At 50.1% G+C, this 20995-nt stretch overlaps 1 protein-coding gene across 3 annotated transcripts in view; it reads right to left on the bottom strand.

Annotated features, from left to right (window-relative positions):
* Positions 1–4962: 4962 nt before the first annotated feature.
* Positions 4963–20995, bottom strand: part of si:ch211-214j8.12 (uncharacterized protein LOC100000539 homolog) — a 44422-nt gene continuing 28389 nt past the window's right edge. For 2 of the 3 annotated variants that reach the window (XM_068028628.1, XM_068028629.1), the window contains exon 4: positions 4964–7395. In XM_068028628.1, the coding sequence (XP_067884729.1) occupies positions 6070–7395 (1326 nt within the window). In that variant the 3' untranslated portion in view covers positions 4964–6069. Of the gene's footprint in view, positions 7396–20995 lie in introns of all 3 variants that reach the window. The other variant, XM_068028630.1, reaches the window with a different exon arrangement.

Raw genomic sequence — 20995 nt, 5'->3', positions numbered from 1 at the left:
CGGTCAATTTCAGTAAGTTACAAGTTAATCCCCTTTTGTTTCGGAGGACCAGGGGACTGCTGGGTAAGGGAAAACTATTTATTTGGGCAGTGGCAGTACCCGAGACACTACATGTGTAGTGTCTCCCACCCATCCTCCTCCTCTAACCCAAAAAAAAAGGACTCTGGTGTGTTGATAAGGTAAGCTTTTTATTTAAAAAGTTCAGTCCGTCGGATTGCTAAGCGAACAAGTTTTGACTTTTTTGTTTTTCGTTTGGTTTTTCAGTAGATTTGTTGGGAATCTAGAATAGTGGGAACGGAGGTAAAGGCAGTTGCATGTTCCTCCTGCAGAATGTGGGAGGTAAGGGTCGCCAAGAGTGTCCCTGCTGACTGCATCTGCGGGAAGTGCACCCAACTCCAGCTCCTCGAGAACCGCGTTAGGGAACTGGAGCTGGAGCTGGATGAACTTCGGATCATTCGGGAGGCGGAGGGGATTATTGACAGGAGTTATAGGGAGGCAGTCACACCTCAGGTAAAAGAAGTAGGTAGATGGGTTACCGTCAGGGGAAGGAAAGGGAACCAGCAGGCAGTGCAGGGATCCCCTGTGGCCGTTTCCCTCAACAACAGGTATACCGTTTTGGATACTGTTGAGGGGGACGACTTACCAGGGGTAAGCAATGGGGTACAGGTCTCTGGCACAGAGTCTGTCCCTGTTGCTCAGAAGGGAAAGGGGAAGAGGAGCAGAGCATTAGTCATTGGGGACTCCATAGTTAGGGGAACAGATAGGAGGTTCTGTGGGAACGAGAGAGACTCACGGTTGGTGTGTTGCCTCCCAGGTGCCAGGGTACGTGATGTCTCTGATCATGTTTTTGGGATCCTTAAGGGGGAGGGGGAGCATCCCCAAGTCGTGGTCCACATAGGCACCAACGACATAGGTAGGAAGAGAGATGGGGATTTAAGGCAGAAATTCAGGGAGCTAGGGTGGAAGCTCAGAGCGAGAACAACCAGAGTTGTTATCTCTGGGTTGTTGCCTGTGCCACGTGGTAGCGAAGCGAGGAATAGGGAGTGAGAGGAGTTGAACACGTGGCTGCAGGGATGGTGTAGGAGGGAGGGTTTTGGTTTCCTGGATAATTGGGGTTCTTTCTGGGGTAGGTGGGACCTCTACAAACAGGATGGTCTTCACCTGAACCAGAGGGGTACCAATATCCTGGGGGGGAGATTTGTTAGTGCTCTTCGGGGGGGTTTAAACTAAATCAGCAGGGGAATGGGAACCTAAATTGTAGTTCCAGTGTACAGGCTGTTGAGAGTAGTGAGGTAGGGGATAAGGTTACAGGGACGCAAGAGGGCACTGGCAAGCAAGAACTTGGTTTAAAGTGTGTCTACTTCAACGCCAGGAGCATCCGGAATAAGGTGGGTGAGCTTGCAGCATGGGTTGGTACCTAGGATCCTGATGTTGTGGCCATTTCAGAGACATGGGTAGAGCAGGGGCAGGAATGGATGTTGCAGGTTCCGGGATTTAGATGTTTCAGTAAGAACAGAGAAGAGGGTAAAAGAGGGGGGGGTGTGGCATTGTTAATCAAGGAAAGTATTACAGCGGCAGAAAGGACGTTTGAGGACTCGTCTACTGAGGTAGTATGGGCCGAGGTTAGAAATAGGAGAGGAGAGGTCACCCTGTTGGGAGTTTTCTATAGACCTCCAAATAGTTCCAGAGATGTAGAGGAAAGGATAGCGAAGATGATTCTCGACAGGAGCGAGAGTAACAGGGTAGTGGTTATGGGGGACTTTAACTTTCCAAATATTGACTGGAAATACTATAGTTTGAGTACTTTAGATGGGTCTGTTTTTGTCCAGTGTGTGCAGGAGGGTTTTCTGACACAGTATGTGGACAGGCCAACCAGGGGCGATGCCACATTGGATTTGGTACTGGGTAATGAACCCGGCCAGGTGTTCGATTTAGATGTAGGTGAGCACTTTGGCGATAGTGATCACAATTCGGTTAGGTTTACCTTAGCGATGGGCAGGGACAGGTATATACCGCAGGGCAAGAATTATAGCTGGGGGAAAGGAAATTATGACGCGATTAGGCAAGATTTAGGATGTGGAGGATGGGGAAGGAAACTGCAGGGGATGGGCACAAACGAAATGTGGAGCTTATTCAAGGAGCAGCTAATGCGTGTCCTTGATAAGTATGTACCTGTCAGGCAGGGAGGAAATTGTCGAGCGAGGGAGCCCTGGTTTACTCAAGAAGTTGAAGCGCTTGTCAAGAGGAAGAGGGCGGCTTATGTTAGGATGAGACGTGAAGGCTCAGTTAGGGCGCTTGAGAGTTACAAGCTAGCCAGGAAGGATCTAAAGGGAGAGATAAGAAGAGCAAGGAGAGGACACGAGAAGTCACTGGCGGATAGGATCAAAGAAAACCCTAAGGCTTTCTATAGGTATATCAGGAATAAAAGAATGATAAGAGTTAGAACAGGGCCAATCAAGGATAGTAGTGGGAAGTTGTGTGCGGAATCAGAGGAGATAGGGGAAGCGTTAAATTAATATTTTTCGTCAGTATTTACAGTAGAGAAAGAAAATGTTGCCGAGGAGATTACTGAGATACAGCCTACTAGGCTAGATGGGATTGAGATTCACAAGGAGGAGGTGTTAGCAATTTTGGAAAGAGTGAAAATAGATAAGTCCCCTGGGCCAGATGGGATTTATCCTAGGATTCTCTGGGAAGCCAGGGAGGAGATTGCAGAGCCGTTGTTGTTGATCTTTATGTCGTCATTGTCGACAGGAGTAGTGCCGGAGGACTGGAGGATAGCAAATGTTGTCCCCTTGTTCAAGAAGGGGAGTAGAGACAGCCCTGGTAATTATAGACCTGTGAGCCTTACTTCGGTTGTGGGTAAAATGTTGGAAAAGGTTATAAGAGATAGGATTTATAATCATCTTGAAAAGAATAAGTTCATTTACGATAGTCAGCACGGTTTTGTGAAAGGTAGGTCGTGCCTCACAAACCTTATTGAGTTTTTCGAGAAGGTGACCAAACAGGTGGATGAGGGTAAAGCCGTGGATGTGGTGTATATGGATTTCAGTAAGGCGTTTGATAAGGTTCCCCACGGTAGGCTGTTGCAGACAATACGGAAGTATGGGGTTGAAGGTGATTTAGAGCTTTGGATCAGAAATTGGCTAGCTGAAAGAAGACAGAGGGTGGTGGTTGATGGCAAATGTTCATCCTGGAGTTTAGTTACTAGTGGTGTACCGCAAGGTTCTGTTTTGGGGCCACTGCTGTTTGTCATTTTTATAAATGACCTGGATGAGGGTGTAGAAGGGTGGGTTAGTAAATTTGCGGATGACACGAAGGTCGGTGGAGTTGTGGATAGTGTCGAAGGGTGTTGTAGGGTACAGAGGGACATAGATAGGCTGCAGAGCTGGGCTGAGAGATGGCAAATGGAGTTTAATGCGGAGAAGTGTGAGGTGATTCACTTTGGAAGGAGTAACAGCAATGCAGAGTACTGGGCTAATGGGAAGATTCTTGGTAGTGTGGATGAGCAGAGAGATCTTGGTGTCCAGGTACATAAATCCCTGAAAGTTGCCACCCAGGTTAATAGGGCTGTTAAGAAGGCATATGGTGTGTTCGCTTTTATTGGTCGGGGGATCGAGTTTCGGAGCCACGAGGTCATGATGCAGCTGTACAAAACTCTGGTGAGGCCGCACCTGGAGTATTGCGTGCAGTTCTGGTCACCGCATTATAGGAAGGATGTGGAAGCTTTGGAAAGGGTGCAGAGGAGATTTACTAGGATGTTGCCTGGTATGGAAGGAAGGTCTTACGAGGAAAGGCTGAGGGACTTGGGGTTGTTTTTGTTAGAGAGAAGGAGGAGGAGAGGTGACTTAATAGAGACATATAAGATAATCAGAGGGTTAGATAGGGTGGATAGTGAGAGTCCTTTTCCTCGGATGATGATGGCAAACACGAGGGGACATAGCTTTAAGTTGAGGGGTGAAAGATATAGGACAGATGTCAGAGGTAGTTTCTTTACGCAGAGAGTAGTAGGGGCGTGGAACGCCCTGCCTGCAACAGTAGTAGAATCGCCAACTTTAAGGGCATTTAAGTGTTCATTGGATAGACATATGGATGAAAATGGAATAGTGTAGGTCAGATGGTCGGTGCAACATCGAGGGCCGAAGGGCCTGTACTGCGCTGTAATGTTCTTATTCTAATTCTAATTCTAAAAGAGAGAATCTAACCATCTCCCCTTGACATTCAACAGCATTACTATCGCTGAATCCCCCACTATCAACAGAGATTACCATTGACCAGAAATGAACTGGAGTCGCCATATAAATACCGTGGCTACTAGAGCAGGTCAGAGGCTAGGAATCCTGAGGCGAGTAACTCGCCTCCTGACTCCCCAAAGCCTGTCCACCATCTACAAGGCACAAGTCAGGAGTGTGATGGAATACTCTCCACTTGCCTGGATGGGTGCAGCTCCAACAACACTCAAGAAGCTCGACACCATCCAGGACAAAGCAGCCCGCTTGATTGTTTGTGGATGGGGTGCCATTCACTCCCTGCACCACTGACACACAGAAGCAGCAGTGTGTACCATATACAAGATACAATGCAGCAACGCACCAAGGCTCCTTAGACAGCACCTTCCAAACCCGCAACCTCTACTACCGCAAAGGACAAGGGCAGCAGTTGCATGGGAACACCACCACCTGCAAGTTTCCCTCCAAGTCACACACCATCCTCACTTGGAACTATATCGTCGTTCCTTCACTGTCGCTGGGTCAAAATCCTGGAACTCCCTCCCTAACAGCACTGTGGGTGTACCTACCCCACATGGACTGCAACGGTTCAAGAAGGCAGCTTATCACCAACATCTCAAGGGAAATTTGAGATGGGCAATAAATGCTGGCCTGGCCAGCGTCGCCCACATCCCACGAATGAATTTTTAAAAAAGCCTGCTTTACATGCAGGGTGGTGGGTGTCTGGAATTCACTGGCAGGAACGGTGGTGGAGCCAGAAACCCTCAACTCTTTTCAAAGGTACGTAGACATGCACCTGAAGTGATGTAACCTGCAAGGCTATGGATCAGGTGCTGGAAGGTGGGATTAGATTGGGCAGCTAGTTGTTTTGGCCGGCACGGACGCGACGGGCTGAGCGGCCTCCTTCTATACCATAATTTTTCTCTGGCTCTAAAAAAATAATTAAACCAGACATTCCTGGGATCTCCGTGGAAATTTTATTGGTGCAAATTCCTATTGTTTGGATGGTAAGATAAGAAGTAGTGAATTCTATGATTGTGTATTAGAAATAGAATCCCAAGTGATGTCTTACACTGGTCTCCTCCCTGTTACACACCAACAGGTCACATCTATCAAACTATTGGAAAAATTCTCCAATGCACAAACATGGTTTAACATATAAAAACACGATTAATCCTCTGCCTTTAACACAATCTTCACACTGCTGAGTGTAGCCAACACCAGGTCACATGTCCATGACCACAAGACCACACGGCACTGGGTTCCATCACCAATTAACTGTACCTTGCCTGTACAGTGTACGGGCCATACCCAATAACCATTCTCCCAGGGGAAGCAGGGAAAACTTCGACAGTGGAAGTGAGATGGTCCGTTTCTTGAAGCAGCTTTCAGCAAGATGTGGAGTGGTGCTTAATCTGATTTCACTCCTGGAACTCACCACCCCACCCCACCACACACAGGGAGACAGTCTCCGTCCACCCCCACCCACCCCACACCCAGGGGCAGTCTCTCCACCCTGTCCCCCAACAGGAGCAGTCTGTGTGTCTCTCTCTGTGCCTGTATGTGCTTGTGTGTGTGTATGCTTCTGTGTGTCTGTGTGTCTGTGTGCGTGTGTCTGTGTGCGTGTGTGACTGGCTGGCTGCATGTGTTTATGTATAAATTTCTCCACTTTCTCCAGACCCCGCCCTTGGACATGGAAACTAGGGAGCTGCCGCTCCCTCTTCCTCCACTCACCAGCAGGATTCCCTTAGCTACACTCAGAGGACTATTGCAGGACAGCAGTGCTCATTACCCCTGATCGGAATGTCACTCCACCCTGCCTCTGCTTTCCTATCAGACATTATTCCCAGAAGATTTTCAAATCGAACTTGCTTCGTTTTGCATCTTCCACAAACTGATCAAAGTGACGGCGGTGAATGTCACGACAGTGCCTCAGGTCCAGTGAGGTCAGCTGATTGTCTGCGGCCAACAAAAGGCAAACAGCAACACTCGACACGCAGCTCTGGGCCAGGCACAGCTCCGACAGCTGCACGAGCGAGGCGGGCTGCTCCAGAACATTCTGGAAGATCTTGTCCAGAGACACAGGGATGTTGATGAGGGACAGTTTGTGCAGTTGCGGTGAGCCCTGCAGTGTGGAGATCAGGGTCGCTGTCATGGAGAGCTGCAAACTGCGAGGCAAGGGAGCGGAATCTTCAATCCTTAAACTGAAATCCTTTAAATGGAGAAACCGCCAGTTGGCGGGAAACAAGCGCTTTCTATCCTGCTGGTTGTCGCCACCTTCATCATCACTGTCTTCATTTACTGGGGCGGAGTTAAACTCCTGCGGAGATGGATGCAGTTGAGCCCGGAAAACCCGGAGATTGGGGCAGAATTCCAGGATGTTGCCGAGGGAGGCTTCCAGGTGATACTGGAAATTCTGAAGGGAGAGAAGCTGGAGGCGAGGGCCCAGGCAGGACAGAACTGGAACCATGTCACTCAATGGCCTCCCGTGAAACCCAGAACATTCCAGGGTGAGGTGGGTCAGCTTTTTCCAGGAATTAAGGTGCCACAAGTCCCTCAGACTGTCGTCAAGGGCAATTGTGGCTTCTGCAACATCTCTGCAGGTGGACGTTAAGATGGAAAGATCCTGACCCAGGCTGACATCCAATCTTCTCAGCCTGAGGACTGCCTGTGGGGCGTTAGCCCCCGACGTCAGTGCTACCTCAGCCAGTGAGGGGAAGCCACTGCTCTGGAGAAACTCTTGGCCATTTCTGAAGAGCTGCCCATGAATCAGGGTTAATGCTTCCATGAGAAATGTGTGAGTGACATACCGTAAGCTGGGAAGAGTCAGCAACACAAACGCCATGACTACCACGTGCTGCAAATCAGCGTCTGGAGAGAGTGTTATCCCCTCAGTCAGGAGATTCCTCAGCTGGAGAGAGTAGAATGCAGCTTGAGTCCGATCGTACACCAGGTGCAGCAAACCCAAGGACGTCACCTCCTTACACCGTGACAGGTCCAACTCTCTCAGCTCTCGGCAGGTAAATCCAATGGCCGACAGGACCTGGCTGTTACACTGGGTGCTGGACAGAGTCAACTTGCGAAGACGCGGAAGACATTCAATCAGGTCGACCAAAATAGAGGACTGGATTCTGCTGCATCCGTGTAGGTTGAGAGCGGTTAGACCCTGAGGGATGGGGAAAACATGAAGATTTTATGCAGACAAAAGTACAGAGACAACTTGTGCTCATACATTAAAGAAGAAAGTCAGATTAGGCAGAGTGCCACACTCCATTCCAACTGCCTGTGCCACACTATCACCATTATCCCCACCTTCACTCCCATCCCCTACCCCTCTCCCCCATCCACCACTCTCACTCCAGCATCCCCACACTCAATCCCAAATTCACCCCTCCCCCCACCTTCATCCCCACTGCCACACCATCATCCCCAATCTCCCATCCCCTATCTCCCATCCCTTACCCCAACATGTCCCTCTCCCCCACCTGACAACCTCACTCCAGCACCCCCACACTCAATCCCAAATTCACCCCTCCCCCCACCTTCATCCCCACTGCCACACCATCATCCCCAATCTCCCATCCCCTATCTCCCATCCCTTACCCCAACATGTCCCTCTCCCCCACCTGCCAACTTCACTCCAGCACCCCCACACTCAATCCCAAATTCACCCCCACCCCACACCTTCATCCCAAGTGCCCCACCATCGGCACCCTTCTAGCAGCAAAACCAGAGTACCACATCGATACCACGATTTGAGCGGTGGTACCACACTGTCCATAGCACTGTCCATGGCAGAGAGTCCCAAATGTCACCATCCCTTTCCAACCACACTCATACGGTGGGTAGAGGAAACCCCGAGAGCAGCCATTTTATGTAGAATTTCTCCCTGCCCCCATCCCACCAACTAGCTCAGCAGATAAAGGTACCATTCACATGGTACAGACCCAGGCATGCCCGAGACTGCTCGGAGTGGGCTGACCTCACACAGGATGTTGTAATTGTTCTCGGACCCCTGGGTTAGGGAAGGCCATCAGCAGAATTCCCACTCCTGAACACTAACTCCAGCCAGAAAGTGAGGGTGTCAATATCAGCTAAGGACAGGATCAGACTCGGCTGGGATGACCCTCGCGGCTCACTTTTCTATTGACACTCAATATCTAGGCTCACATGTTAACAGCAGCCAGTTGGAAAGAGCACTGGTAATTGTACAACACAGAAGGAGGCCATTCAGCCCATCATGTCCATGTTGGCTCTATGTAAGTGCTCCTCAGCTATAGTCCCATTCCCCTGCTCTTTCCCCGAGCATTGTAAACTTTTTTCTTTTCAGATAATTGTTCAGTTCTCTTTGGAAAGCCTGGATTGATCCTGCCTCCACCACACTCTGAGACAGTGCATTCCAGATCCTAAACATTCACTGAATCTGCCTCCACCACACTCTCAGACAGTGCATTCCAGATCCTAAACACTGACTGAACCTGCCACCACCACACTCTGAGACAGTACATTCCGGATCCTAAACACTCACTGAATCTGCCTCCACCACTCTCTCAGGCAGTGCATTCCAGATCCTAAACACTCACTGAACCTGCCTCCACCACACTCTCAGATAGTGCATTCCAGATCCTAAACACTCACTGAATCTGCCTCCACCACACTCTCAGACAGTGCATTCCAGATCCTAAACACTCACTGAACCTGCCTCCACCACACTCTCAGACAGTGCATTCCAGATCCTAAACACTCACTGAACCTGCCTCCACCACACTCTCAGACAGTGCATTCCAGACACTAAACACTCACTGAACCTGCCTCCACCACACTCTCAGACAGTACATTACGGATCCTAAACACTCACTGAACCTGCCTCCACCACACTCTCAGACAGTGCATTCCAGACACTAAACACTCACTGAACCTGCCTCCACCACACTCTCAGACAGTACATTCCAGATCCTAAACACTCACTGAATCTGCCTCCACCACCCTCTCAGACAGTGCATTCCAGATCCTAAACACTCACTGAATCTGTCTCCACCACCCTCTCAGACAGTGCATTCCAGATCCTAAACACTCACTGAACCTGCCTCCACCACACTCTGAGACAGTACATTCCGGATCCTAAACACTGACTGAATCTGCCTCCACCACTCTCTCAGGCAGTACATTCCGGATCCTAAACACTCACTGAATCTGCCTCCACCACTCTCTCAGGCAGTACATTCCAGATCCTAAACACTCACTGAACCTGCCTCCACCACACTCTCAGGCACTGCATTCCAGATCCTAAACACTCACTGAACCTGCCTCCACCACACTCTCAGACAGTGCATTCCAGACACTAAACACTCACTGAACTTGCCTCCACCACACTCTCAGACAGTACATTCCAGATCCTAAACACTCACTGAATCTGCCTCCACCACACTCTCAGACAGTGCATTCCAGACACTAAACACTCACTGAACCTGCCTCCACCACACTCTCAGACAGTACATTCCGGATCCTAAACATCACTGAATCTGCCTCCACCACTCTCTCAGGCAGTACATTCCAGATCCTAAACACTGACTGAATCTGCCTCCACCACTCTCTCAGGCAGTACATTCCGGATCCTAAACACTCACTGAATCTGCCTCCACCACTCTCTCAGGCAGTACATTCCAGATCCTAAACACTCACTGAATCTGCCTCCACCACTCTCTCAGGCAGTACATTCCAGATCCTAACCACTCACTGAACCTGCCTCCACCACACTCTCAGACAGTGCATTCCAGATCCTAAACACTCACTGAACCTGCCACCACCACACTCTCAGACAGTGCATTCCAGATCCTAAACATCACTGAATCTGCCTCCACCACTCTCTCAGGCAGTACATTCCAGATCCTAAACACTCACTGAACCTGCCTCCACCACACTCTCAGACAGTGCATTCCAGATCCTAAACACTCACTGAACCTGCCACCACCACACTCTCAGACAGTGCATTCCAGATCCTAAACACTCACTGAACCTGCCACCACCACACTCTCAGACAGTGCATTCCAGATCCTAAACACTCACTGAACCTGCCACCACCACACTCTCAGACAGTGCATTCCAGATCCTAAACACTCACTGAACCTGCCTCCACCACACTCTCAGACAGTGCATTCCAGATCCTAAACACTCACTGAACCTGCCACCACCACTCTCTCAGGCAGTACATTCCGGATCCTAAACACTCACTGAATCTGCCTCCACCACTCTCTCAGGCAGTACATTCCAGATCCTAAACACTCACTGAATCTGCCTCCACCACTCTCTCAGGCAGTACATTCCAGATCCTAAACACTCACTGAACCTGCCTCCACCACACTCTCAGACAGTGCATTCCAGATCCTAAACACTCACTGAACCTGCCACCACCACACTCTCAGACAGTGCATTCCAGATCCAAAACACTCACTGAACCTGCCACCACCACACTCTCAGACAGTGCATTCCAGATCCTAAACACTCACTGAACCTGCCTCCACCACACTCTCAGACAGTGCATTCCAGATCCTAAACACTCACTGAACCTGCCACCACCACACTCTCAGACAGTGCATTCCAGATCCTAAACACTCACTGAACCTGCCTCCACCACACTCTCAGACAGTGCATTCCAGATCCTAAACACTCACTGAATCTGCCTCCACCACTCTCTCAGGCAGTACATTCCAGATCCTAAACACTCACTGAACCTGCCTCCACCACACTCTCAGACAGTGCATTCCAGATCCTAAACACTCACTGAACCTGCCACCACCACACTCTCAGACAGTGCATTCCAGATCCTAAACACTCACTGAACCTGCCACCACCACACTCTCAGACAGTGCATTCCAGATCCTAAACACTCACTGAACCTGCGATCCTAAACACTCACTGAACCTGCCTCCACCACTCTCTCAGTCAATGCATTCCAGATCCTAAACACTCACTGAACCTGCCTCCACCACACTCTCAGACAGTACATTCCAGATCCTAAACACACACTGAACCTGCCTCCACCGCACTCTCAGGCAGTGCATTCCAGATCCTAAACACTCACTGAACCTGCCTCCACCACACTCTCAGACAGTACATTCCAGATCCTAAACACACACTGAACCTGCCTCCACCGCACTCTCAGGCAGTACATTCCAGATCCTAAACACTCACTGAACCTGCCTCCACCACACTCTCAGGCAGTGCATTCCAGATCCTAAACACTCACTGAACCTGCCTCCACCACACTCTCAGGCAGTGCATTCCAGATCCTAAACACACACTGAACCTGCCTCCACAACTCTCTCAGTCAATGCATTCCAGATCCTAAACACTCACTGAACCTGCCTCCACCACACTCTCAGGCAGTACATTCCGGATCCTAAACACTCACTTTATCTGCCTCCACCACTCTATCAGTCAATGCATTCCAGATCCTAAACACTCACTGAACCTGCCTCCACCACTCTCTCAGGCAGTACATTCCAGATCCTAAACACTCACTGAATCTGCCTCCACCACTCTCTCAGGCAGTACATTCCAGATCCTAAACACTCACTGAACCTGCCTCCACCACACTCTCAGACAGTGCATTCCAGACACTAAACACTCACTGAACCTGCCTCCACCACACTCTCAGACAGTACATTCCAGATCCTAAACACTCACTGAATCTGCCTCCACCACCCTCTCAGACAGTGCATTCCAGATCCTAAACACTCACTGAACCTGCCTCCACCACACTCTGAGACAGTACATTCCGGATCCTAAACACTGACTGAATCTGCCTCCACCACTCTCTCAGGCAGTACATTCCGGATCCTAAACACTCACTGAATCTGCCTCCACCACTCTCTCAGGCAGTACATTCCAGATCCTAAACACTCACTGAACCTGCCTCCACCACACTCTCAGGCACTGCATTCCAGATCCTAAACACTCACTGAACCTGCCTCCACCACACTCTCAGACAGTACATTCCAGATCCTAAACACACACTGAACCTGCCTCCACCGCACTCTCAGGCAGTGCATTCCAGATCCTAAACACTCACTGAACCTGTCTCCACCACACTCTCAGACAGTACATTCCAGATCCTAAACACACACTGAATCTGCCTCCACCACCCTCTCAGACAGTGCATTCCAGATCCTAAACACTCACTGAACCTGCCTCCACCACACTCTGAGACAGTACATTCCAGATCCTAAACACTCACTGAATCTGCCTCCACCACTCTCTCAGGCAGTACATTCCAGATCCTAAACACTCACTGAACCTGCCTCCACCACACTCTCAGACAGTGCATTCCAGATCCTAACCACTCACTGAACCTGCCACCACCACACTCTCAGACAGTGCATTCCAGATCCTAAACACTCACTGAACCTGCCACCACCACACTCGCAGGCAGTACATTCCAGATCCTAAACACTCACTGAACCTGCCTCCACCACACTCTCAGACAGTGCATTCCAGATCCTAAACACTCACTGAACCTGCCACCACCACACTCTCAGACAGTGCATTCCAGATCCTAAACACTCACTGAACCTGCCTCCACCACACTCTCAGACAGTGCATTCCAGATCCTAAACACTCACTGAACCTGCCACCACCACACTCTCAGACAGTGCATTCCAGATCCTAAACACTCACTGAACCTGCCTCCACCACACTCTCAGACAGTGCATTCCAGATCCTAAACACTCACTGAACCTGCCTCCACCACTCTCTCAGGCAGTACATTCCAGATCCTAAACACTCACTGAATCTGCCTCCACCACTCTCTCAGGCAGTACATTCCAGATCCTAAACACTCACTGAACCTGCCTCCACCACACTCTCAGACAGTGCATTCCAGATCCTAAACACTCACTGAACCTGCCTCCACCACACTCTCAGACAGTACATTCCAGATCCTAAACACTCACTGAACCTGCCTCCACCACACTCTCAGACAGTGCTTTCCAGATCCTAAACACTCACTGAACCTGCCACCACCACACTCTCAGACAGTGCATTCCAGATCCTAAACACTCACTGAACCTGCCTCCACCACACTCTCAGACAGTGCATTCCAGATCCTAAACACTCACTGAACCTGCCACCACCACACTCTCAGACAGTGCATTCCAGATCCTAAACACTCACTGAACCTGCCTCCACCACACTCTCAGACAGTGCATTCCAGATCCTAAACACTCACTGAACCTGCCTCCACCACACTCTCAGACAGTGCATTCCAGATCCTAAACACTCACTGAACCTGCCACCACCACACTCTCAGACAGTGCATTCCAGATCCTAAACACTCACTGAACCTGCCACCACCACACTCTCAGACAGTGCATTCCAGATCCTAAACACTCACTGAACCTGCGATCCTAAACACTCACTGAACCTGCCTCCACCACTCTCTCAGTCAATGCATTCCAGATCCTAAACACTCACTGAACCTGCCTCCACCACACTCTCAGACAGTACATTCCAGATCCTAAACACACACTGAACCTGCCTCCACCGCACTCTCAGGCAGTGCATTCCAGATCCTAAACACTCACTGAATCTGCCTCCACCACTCTCTCAGGCAGTACATTCCAGATCCTAAACACTCACTGAACCTGCCTCCACCACACTCTCAGACAGTGCATTCCAGACACTAAACACTCACTGAACCTGCCTCCACCACACTCTCAGACAGTACATTCCAGATCCTAAACACTCACTGAATCTGCCTCCACCACCCTCTCAGACAGTGCATTCCAGATCCTAAACACTCACTGAACCTGCCTCCACCACACTCTGAGACAGTACATTCCGGATCCTAAACACTGACTGAATCTGCCTCCACCACTCTCTCAGGCAGTACATTCCGGATCCTAAACACTCACTGAATCTGCCTCCACCACTCTCTCAGGCAGTACATTCCAGATCCTAAACACTCACTGAACCTGCCTCCACCACACTCTCAGGCACTGCATTCCAGATCCTAAACACTCACTGAACCTGCCTCCACCACACTCTCAGACAGTACATTCCAGATCCTAAACACACACTGAACCTGCCTCCACCGCACTCTCAGGCAGTGCATTCCAGATCCTAAACACTCACTGAACCTGCCTCCACCACACTCTCAGACAGTACATTCCAGATCCTAAACACACACTGAATCTGCCTCCACCACCCTCTCAGACAGTGCATTCCAGATCCTAAACACTCACTGAACCTGCCTCCACCACACTCTGAGACAGTACATTCCAGATCCTAAACACTCACTGAATCTGCCTCCACCACTCTCTCAGGCAGTACATTCCAGATCCTAAACACTCACTGAACCTGCCTCCACCACACTCTCAGACAGTGCATTCCAGATCCTAACCACTCACTGAACCTGCCACCACCACACTCTCAGACAGTGCATTCCAGATCCTAAACACTCACTGAACCTGCCACCACCACACTCGCAGGCAGTACATTCCAGATCCTAAACACTCACTGAACCTGCCTCCACCACACTCTCAGACAGTGCATTCCAGATCCTAAACACTCACTGAACCTGCCACCACCACACTCTCAGACAGTGCATTCCAGATCCTAAACACTCACTGAACCTGCCTCCACCACACTCTCAGACAGTGCATTCCAGATCCTAAACACTCACTGAACCTGCCACCACCACACTCTCAGACAGTGCATTCCAGATCCTAAACACTCACTGAACCTGCCTCCACCACACTCTCAGACAGTGCATTCCAGATCCTAAACACTCACTGAACCTGCCTCCACCACTCTCTCAGGCAGTACATTCCAGATCCTAAACACTCACTGAATCTGCCTCCACCACTCTCTCAGGCAGTACATTCCAGATCCTAAACACTCACTGAACCTGCCTCCACCACACTCTCAGACAGTGCATTCCAGATCCTAAACACTCACTGAACCTGCCTCCACCACACTCTCAGACAGTACATTCCAGATCCTAAACACTCACTGAACCTGCCTCCACCACACTCTCAGACAGTGCTTTCCAGATCCTAAACACTCACTGAACCTGCCACCACCACACTCTCAGACAGTGCATTCCAGATCCTAAACACTCACTGAACCTGCCTCCACCACACTCTCAGACAGTGCATTCCAGATCCTAAACACTCACTGAACCTGCCACCACCACACTCTCAGACAGTGCATTCCAGATCCTAAACACTCACTGAACCTGCCTCCACCACACTCTCAGACAGTGCATTCCAGATCCTAAACACTCACTGAACCTGCCTCCACCACACTCTCAGACAGTGCATTCCAGATCCTAAACACTCACTGAACCTGCCACCACCACACTCTCAGACAGTGCATTCCAGATCCTAAACACTCACTGAACCTGCCACCACCACACTCTCAGACAGTGCATTCCAGATCCTAAACACTCACTGAACCTGCCTCCACCACACTCTCAGACAGTGCATTCCAGATCCTAAACACTCACTGAACCTGCCACCACCACACTCTCAGACAGTGCATTCCAGATCCTAAACACTCACTGAACCTGCCTCCACCACACTCTCAGACAGTGCATTCCAGATCCTAAACACTCACTGAACCTGCCTCCACCACACTCTCAGACAGTGCATTCCAGATCCTAAACACTCACTGAACCTGCCACCACCACACTCTCAGACAGTGCATTCCAGATCCTAAACACTCACTGAACCTGCCACCACCACACTCTCAGACAGTGCATTCCAGATCCTAAACACTCACTGAACCTGCGATCCTAAACACTCACTGAACCTGCCTCCACCACTCTCTCAGTCAATGCATTCCAGATCCTAAACACTCACTGAACCTGCCTCCACCACACTCTCAGACAGTACATTCCAGATCCTAAACACACACTGAACCTGCCTCCACCGCACTCTCAGGCAGTGCATTCCAGATCCTAAACACTCACTGAACCTGCCTCCACCACACTCTCAGACAGTACATTCCAGATCCTAAACACACACTGAACCTGCCTCCACCGCACTCTCAGGCAGTGCATTCCAGATCCTAAACACTCACTGAACCTGCCTCCACCACACTCTCAGGCAGTGCATTCCAGATCCTAAACACTCACTGAACCTGCCTCCACCACACTCTCAGGCAGTGCATTCCAGATCCTAAACACACACTGAACCTGCCTCCACAACTCTCTCAGTCAATGCATTCCAGATCCTAAACACTCACTGAACCTGCCTCCACCACACTCTCAGGCAGTACATTCCGGATCCTAAACACTCACTTTATCTGCCTCCACCACTCTATCAGTCAATGCATTCCAGATCCTAAACACTCACTGAACCTGCCTCCACCACTCTCTCAGGCAGTACATTCCAGATCCTAAACACTCACTGAATCTGCCTCCACCACACTCTCAGACAGTACATTCCAGATCCTAAACACTCACTGAACCTGCCTCCACCACTCTCTCAGGCAGTACATTCCAGATCCTAAACACTCACTGAACCTGCCTCCACCACACTCTCAGACAGTGCATTCCAGATCCTAAACATCACTGAATCTGCCTCCACCACTCTCTCAGGCAGTACATTCCAGATCCTAAACACTCACTGAACCTGCCACCACCACACTCTCAGACAGTGCATTCCAGATCCTAAACACTCACTGAACCTGCCACCACCACACTCTCAGACAGTGCATTCCAGATCCTAAACACACACTGAACCTGCCTCCACCGCACTCTCAGGCAGTGCATTCCAGATCCTAAACACTCACTGAACCTGCCTCCACCACACTCTCAGGCAGTGCATTCCAGATCCTAAACACTCACTGAACCTGCCTCCACAACTCTCTCAGTCAATGCATTCCAGATCCTAAACACTCACTGAACCTGCCTCCACCACACTCTCAGGCAGTACATTCCGGATCCTAAACACTCACTGAACCTGCCACCACCACACTCTCAGACAGTGCATTCCAGATCCTAAACACTCACTGAACCTGCCTCCACCACACTCTCAGACAGTGCATTCCAGACACTAAACACTCACTGAACCTGCCTCCACCACACTCTCAGACAGTACATTACGGATCCTAAACACTCACTGAACCTGCCTCCACCACACTCTCAGACAGTGCATTCCAGACACTAAACACTCACTGAACCTGCCTCCACCACACTCTCAGACAGTACATTCCAGATCCTAAACACTCACTGAATCTGCCTCCACCACCCTCTCAGACAGTGCATTCCAGATCCTAAACACTCACTGAATCTGTCTCCACCACCCTCTCAGACAGTGCATTCCAGATCCTAAACACTCACTGAACCTGCCTCCACCACACTCTGAGACAGTACATTCCGGATCCTAAACACTGACTGAATCTGCCTCCACCACTCTCTCAGGCAGTACATTCCGGATCCTAAACACTCACTGAATCTGCCTCCACCACTCTCTCAGGCAGTACATTCCAGATCCTAAACACTCACTGAACCTGCCTCCACCACACTCTCAGGCACTGCATTCCAGATCCTAAACACTCACTGAACCTGCCTCCACCACACTCTCAGACAGTGCATTCCAGACACTAAACACTCACTGAACTTGCCTCCACCACACTCTCAGACAGTACATTCCAGATCCTAAACACTCACTGAATCTGCCTCCACCACACTCTCAGACAGTGCATTCCAGACACTAAACACTCACTGAACCTGCCTCCACCACACTCTCAGACAGTACATTCCGGATCCTACACACTCACTGAACCTACCTCCACCACTCTCTCAGGCAGTACATTCCGGATCCTAAACACTCACTGAATCTGCCTCCACCACTCTCTCAGGCAGTACATTCCAGATCCTAAACACTCACTGAATCTGCCTCCACCACTCTCTCAGGCAGTACATTCCAGATCCTAACCACTCACTGAACCTGCCTCCACCACACTCTCAGACAGTGCATTCCAGATCCTAAACACTCACTGAACCTGCCACCACCACACTCTCAGACAGTGCATTCCAGATCCTAAACATCACTGAATCTGCCTCCACCACTCTCTCAGGCAGTACATTCCAGATCCTAAACACTCACTGAACCTGCCTCCACCACACTCTCAGACAGTGCATTCCAGATCCTAAACACTCACTGAACCTGCCACCACCACACTCTCAGACACTGCATTCCAGATCCTAAACACTCACTGAACCTGCCTCCACCACACTCTCAGACAGTGCATTCCAGATCCTAAACACTCACTGAACCTGCCTCCACCACACTCTCAGACAGTGCATTCCAGATCCTAAACACTCACTGAACCTGCCTCCACCACACTCTCAGACAGTGCATTCCAGATCCTAAACACTCACTGATCCTGCCTCCACCACACTCTCAGACAGTGCATTCCAGATCCTAAACACTCACTGAACCTGCCACCACCACACTCTCAGGCAGTACATTCCAGATCCTAAACACTCACTGAACCTGCCTCCACCACACTCTCAGACAGTGCATTCCAGATCCTAAACACTCACTGAACCTGCCACCACCACACTCTCAGACAGTGCATTCCAGATCCTAAACACTCACTGAACCTGCCTCCACCACACTCTCAGACAGTGCATTCCAGATCCTAAACACTCACTGAACCTGCCACCACCACACTCTCAGACAGTGCATTCCAGATCCTAAACACTCACTGAACCTGCCTCCACCACACTCTCAGACAGTGCATTCCAGATCCTAAACACTCACTGAACCTGCCACCACCACTCTCTCAGGCAGTACATTCCGGATCCTAAACACTCACTGAATCTGCCTCCACCACTCTCTCAGGCAGTACATTCCAGATCCTAAACACTCACTGAATCTGCCTCCACCACTCTCTCAGGCAGTACATTCCAGATCCTAAACACTCACTGAACCTGCCTCCACCACACTCTCAGACAGTGCATTCCAGATCCTAAACACTCACTGAACCTGCCTCCACCACACTCTCACACAGTGCATTCCAGATCCTAAACACTCACTGAACCTGCCACCACCACACTCTCAGACAGTGCATTCCAGATCCTAAACACTCACTGAACCTGCCACCACCACACTCTCAGACAGTGCATTCCAGATCCTAAACACTCACTGAACCTGCCTCCACCACACTCTCAGACAGTGCATTCCAGATCCTAAACACTCACTGAACCTGCCACCACCACACTCTCAGACAGTGCATTCCAGATCCTAAACACTCACTGAACCTGCCTCCACCACACTCTCAGACAGTGCATTCCAGATCCTAAACACTCACTGAATCTGCCTCCACCACTCTCTCAGGCAGTACATTCCAGATCCTAAACACTCACTGAACCTGCCTCCACCACACTCTCAGACAGTGCATTCCAGATCCTAAACACTCACTGAACCTGCCTCCACCACACTCTCAGGCAGTGCATTCCAGATCCTAAACACACACTGAACCTGCCTCCACCACTCTCTCAGGCAGTACATTCCAGATCCTAAACACTCACTGAACCTGCCTCCACAACTCTCTCAGTCAATGCATTCCAGATCCTAAACACTCACTGAACCTGCCTCCACCACACTCTCAGGCAGTACATTCCGGATCCTAAACACTCACTTTATCTGCCTCCACCACTCTATCAGTCAATGCATTCCAGATCCTAAACACTCACTGAACCTGCCTCCACCACTCTCTCAGGCAGTACATTCCAGATCCTAAACACTCACTGAACCTGCCTCCACCAGACTCTCAGACAGTGCATTCCAGATCCTAAACACTCACTGAATGTGCCACCACCACACTCTCAGACAGTGCATTCCAGATCCTAAACATCACTGAATCTGCCTCCACCACTCTCTCAGGCAGTACATTCCAGATCCTAAACACTCACTGAACCTGCCTCCACCACACTCTCAGACAGTGCATTCCAGATCCTAAACACTCACTGAACCTGCCACCACCACACTCTCAGACAGTGCATTCCAGATCCTAAACACTCACTGAACCTGCCTCCACCACACTCTCAGACAGTGCATTCCAGATCCTAAACACTCACTGAACCTGCCTCCACCACACTCTCAGACAGTGCATTCCAGATCCTAAACACTCACTGAACCTGCCTCCACCACACTCTCAGACAGTGCATTCCAGATCCTAAACACTCACTGAACCTGCCACCACCACACTCTCAGACAGTGCATTCCAGATCCTAAACACTCACTGAACCTGCCTCCACCACACTCTCAGACAGTGCATTCCAGATCCTAAACACTCACTGAACCTGCCACCACCACACTCTCAGACAGTGCATTCCAGATCCTAAACACTCACTGAACCTGCCTCCACCACACTCTCAGACAGTGCATTCCAGATCCTAAACACTCACTGAACCTGCCACCACCACACTCTCAGACAGTGCATTCCAGATCCTAAACACTCACTGAACCTGCCTCCACCACACTCTCAGACAGTGCATTCCAGATCCTAAACACTCACTGAACCTGCCACCACCACTCTCTCAGGCAGTACATTCCGGATCCTAAACACTCACTGAATCTGCCTCCACCACTCTCTCAGGCAGTACATTCCAGATCCTAAACACTCACTGAATCTGCCTCCACCACTCTCTCAGGCAGTACATTCCAGATCCTAAACACTCACTGAACCTGCCTCCACCACACTCTCAGACAGTGCATTCCAGATCCTAAACACTCACTGAACCTGCCACC

The sequence above is a fragment of the Heterodontus francisci genome, chromosome 1, assembly GCF_036365525.1.
Source record: "Heterodontus francisci isolate sHetFra1 chromosome 1, sHetFra1.hap1, whole genome shotgun sequence".
In the NCBI taxonomy this organism is placed as follows: Eukaryota; Metazoa; Chordata; class Chondrichthyes; order Heterodontiformes; family Heterodontidae; genus Heterodontus; species Heterodontus francisci.
Note: the sequence above shows the minus strand (reverse complement) of the source record. Positions and strands in the feature narration are given on the sequence as shown.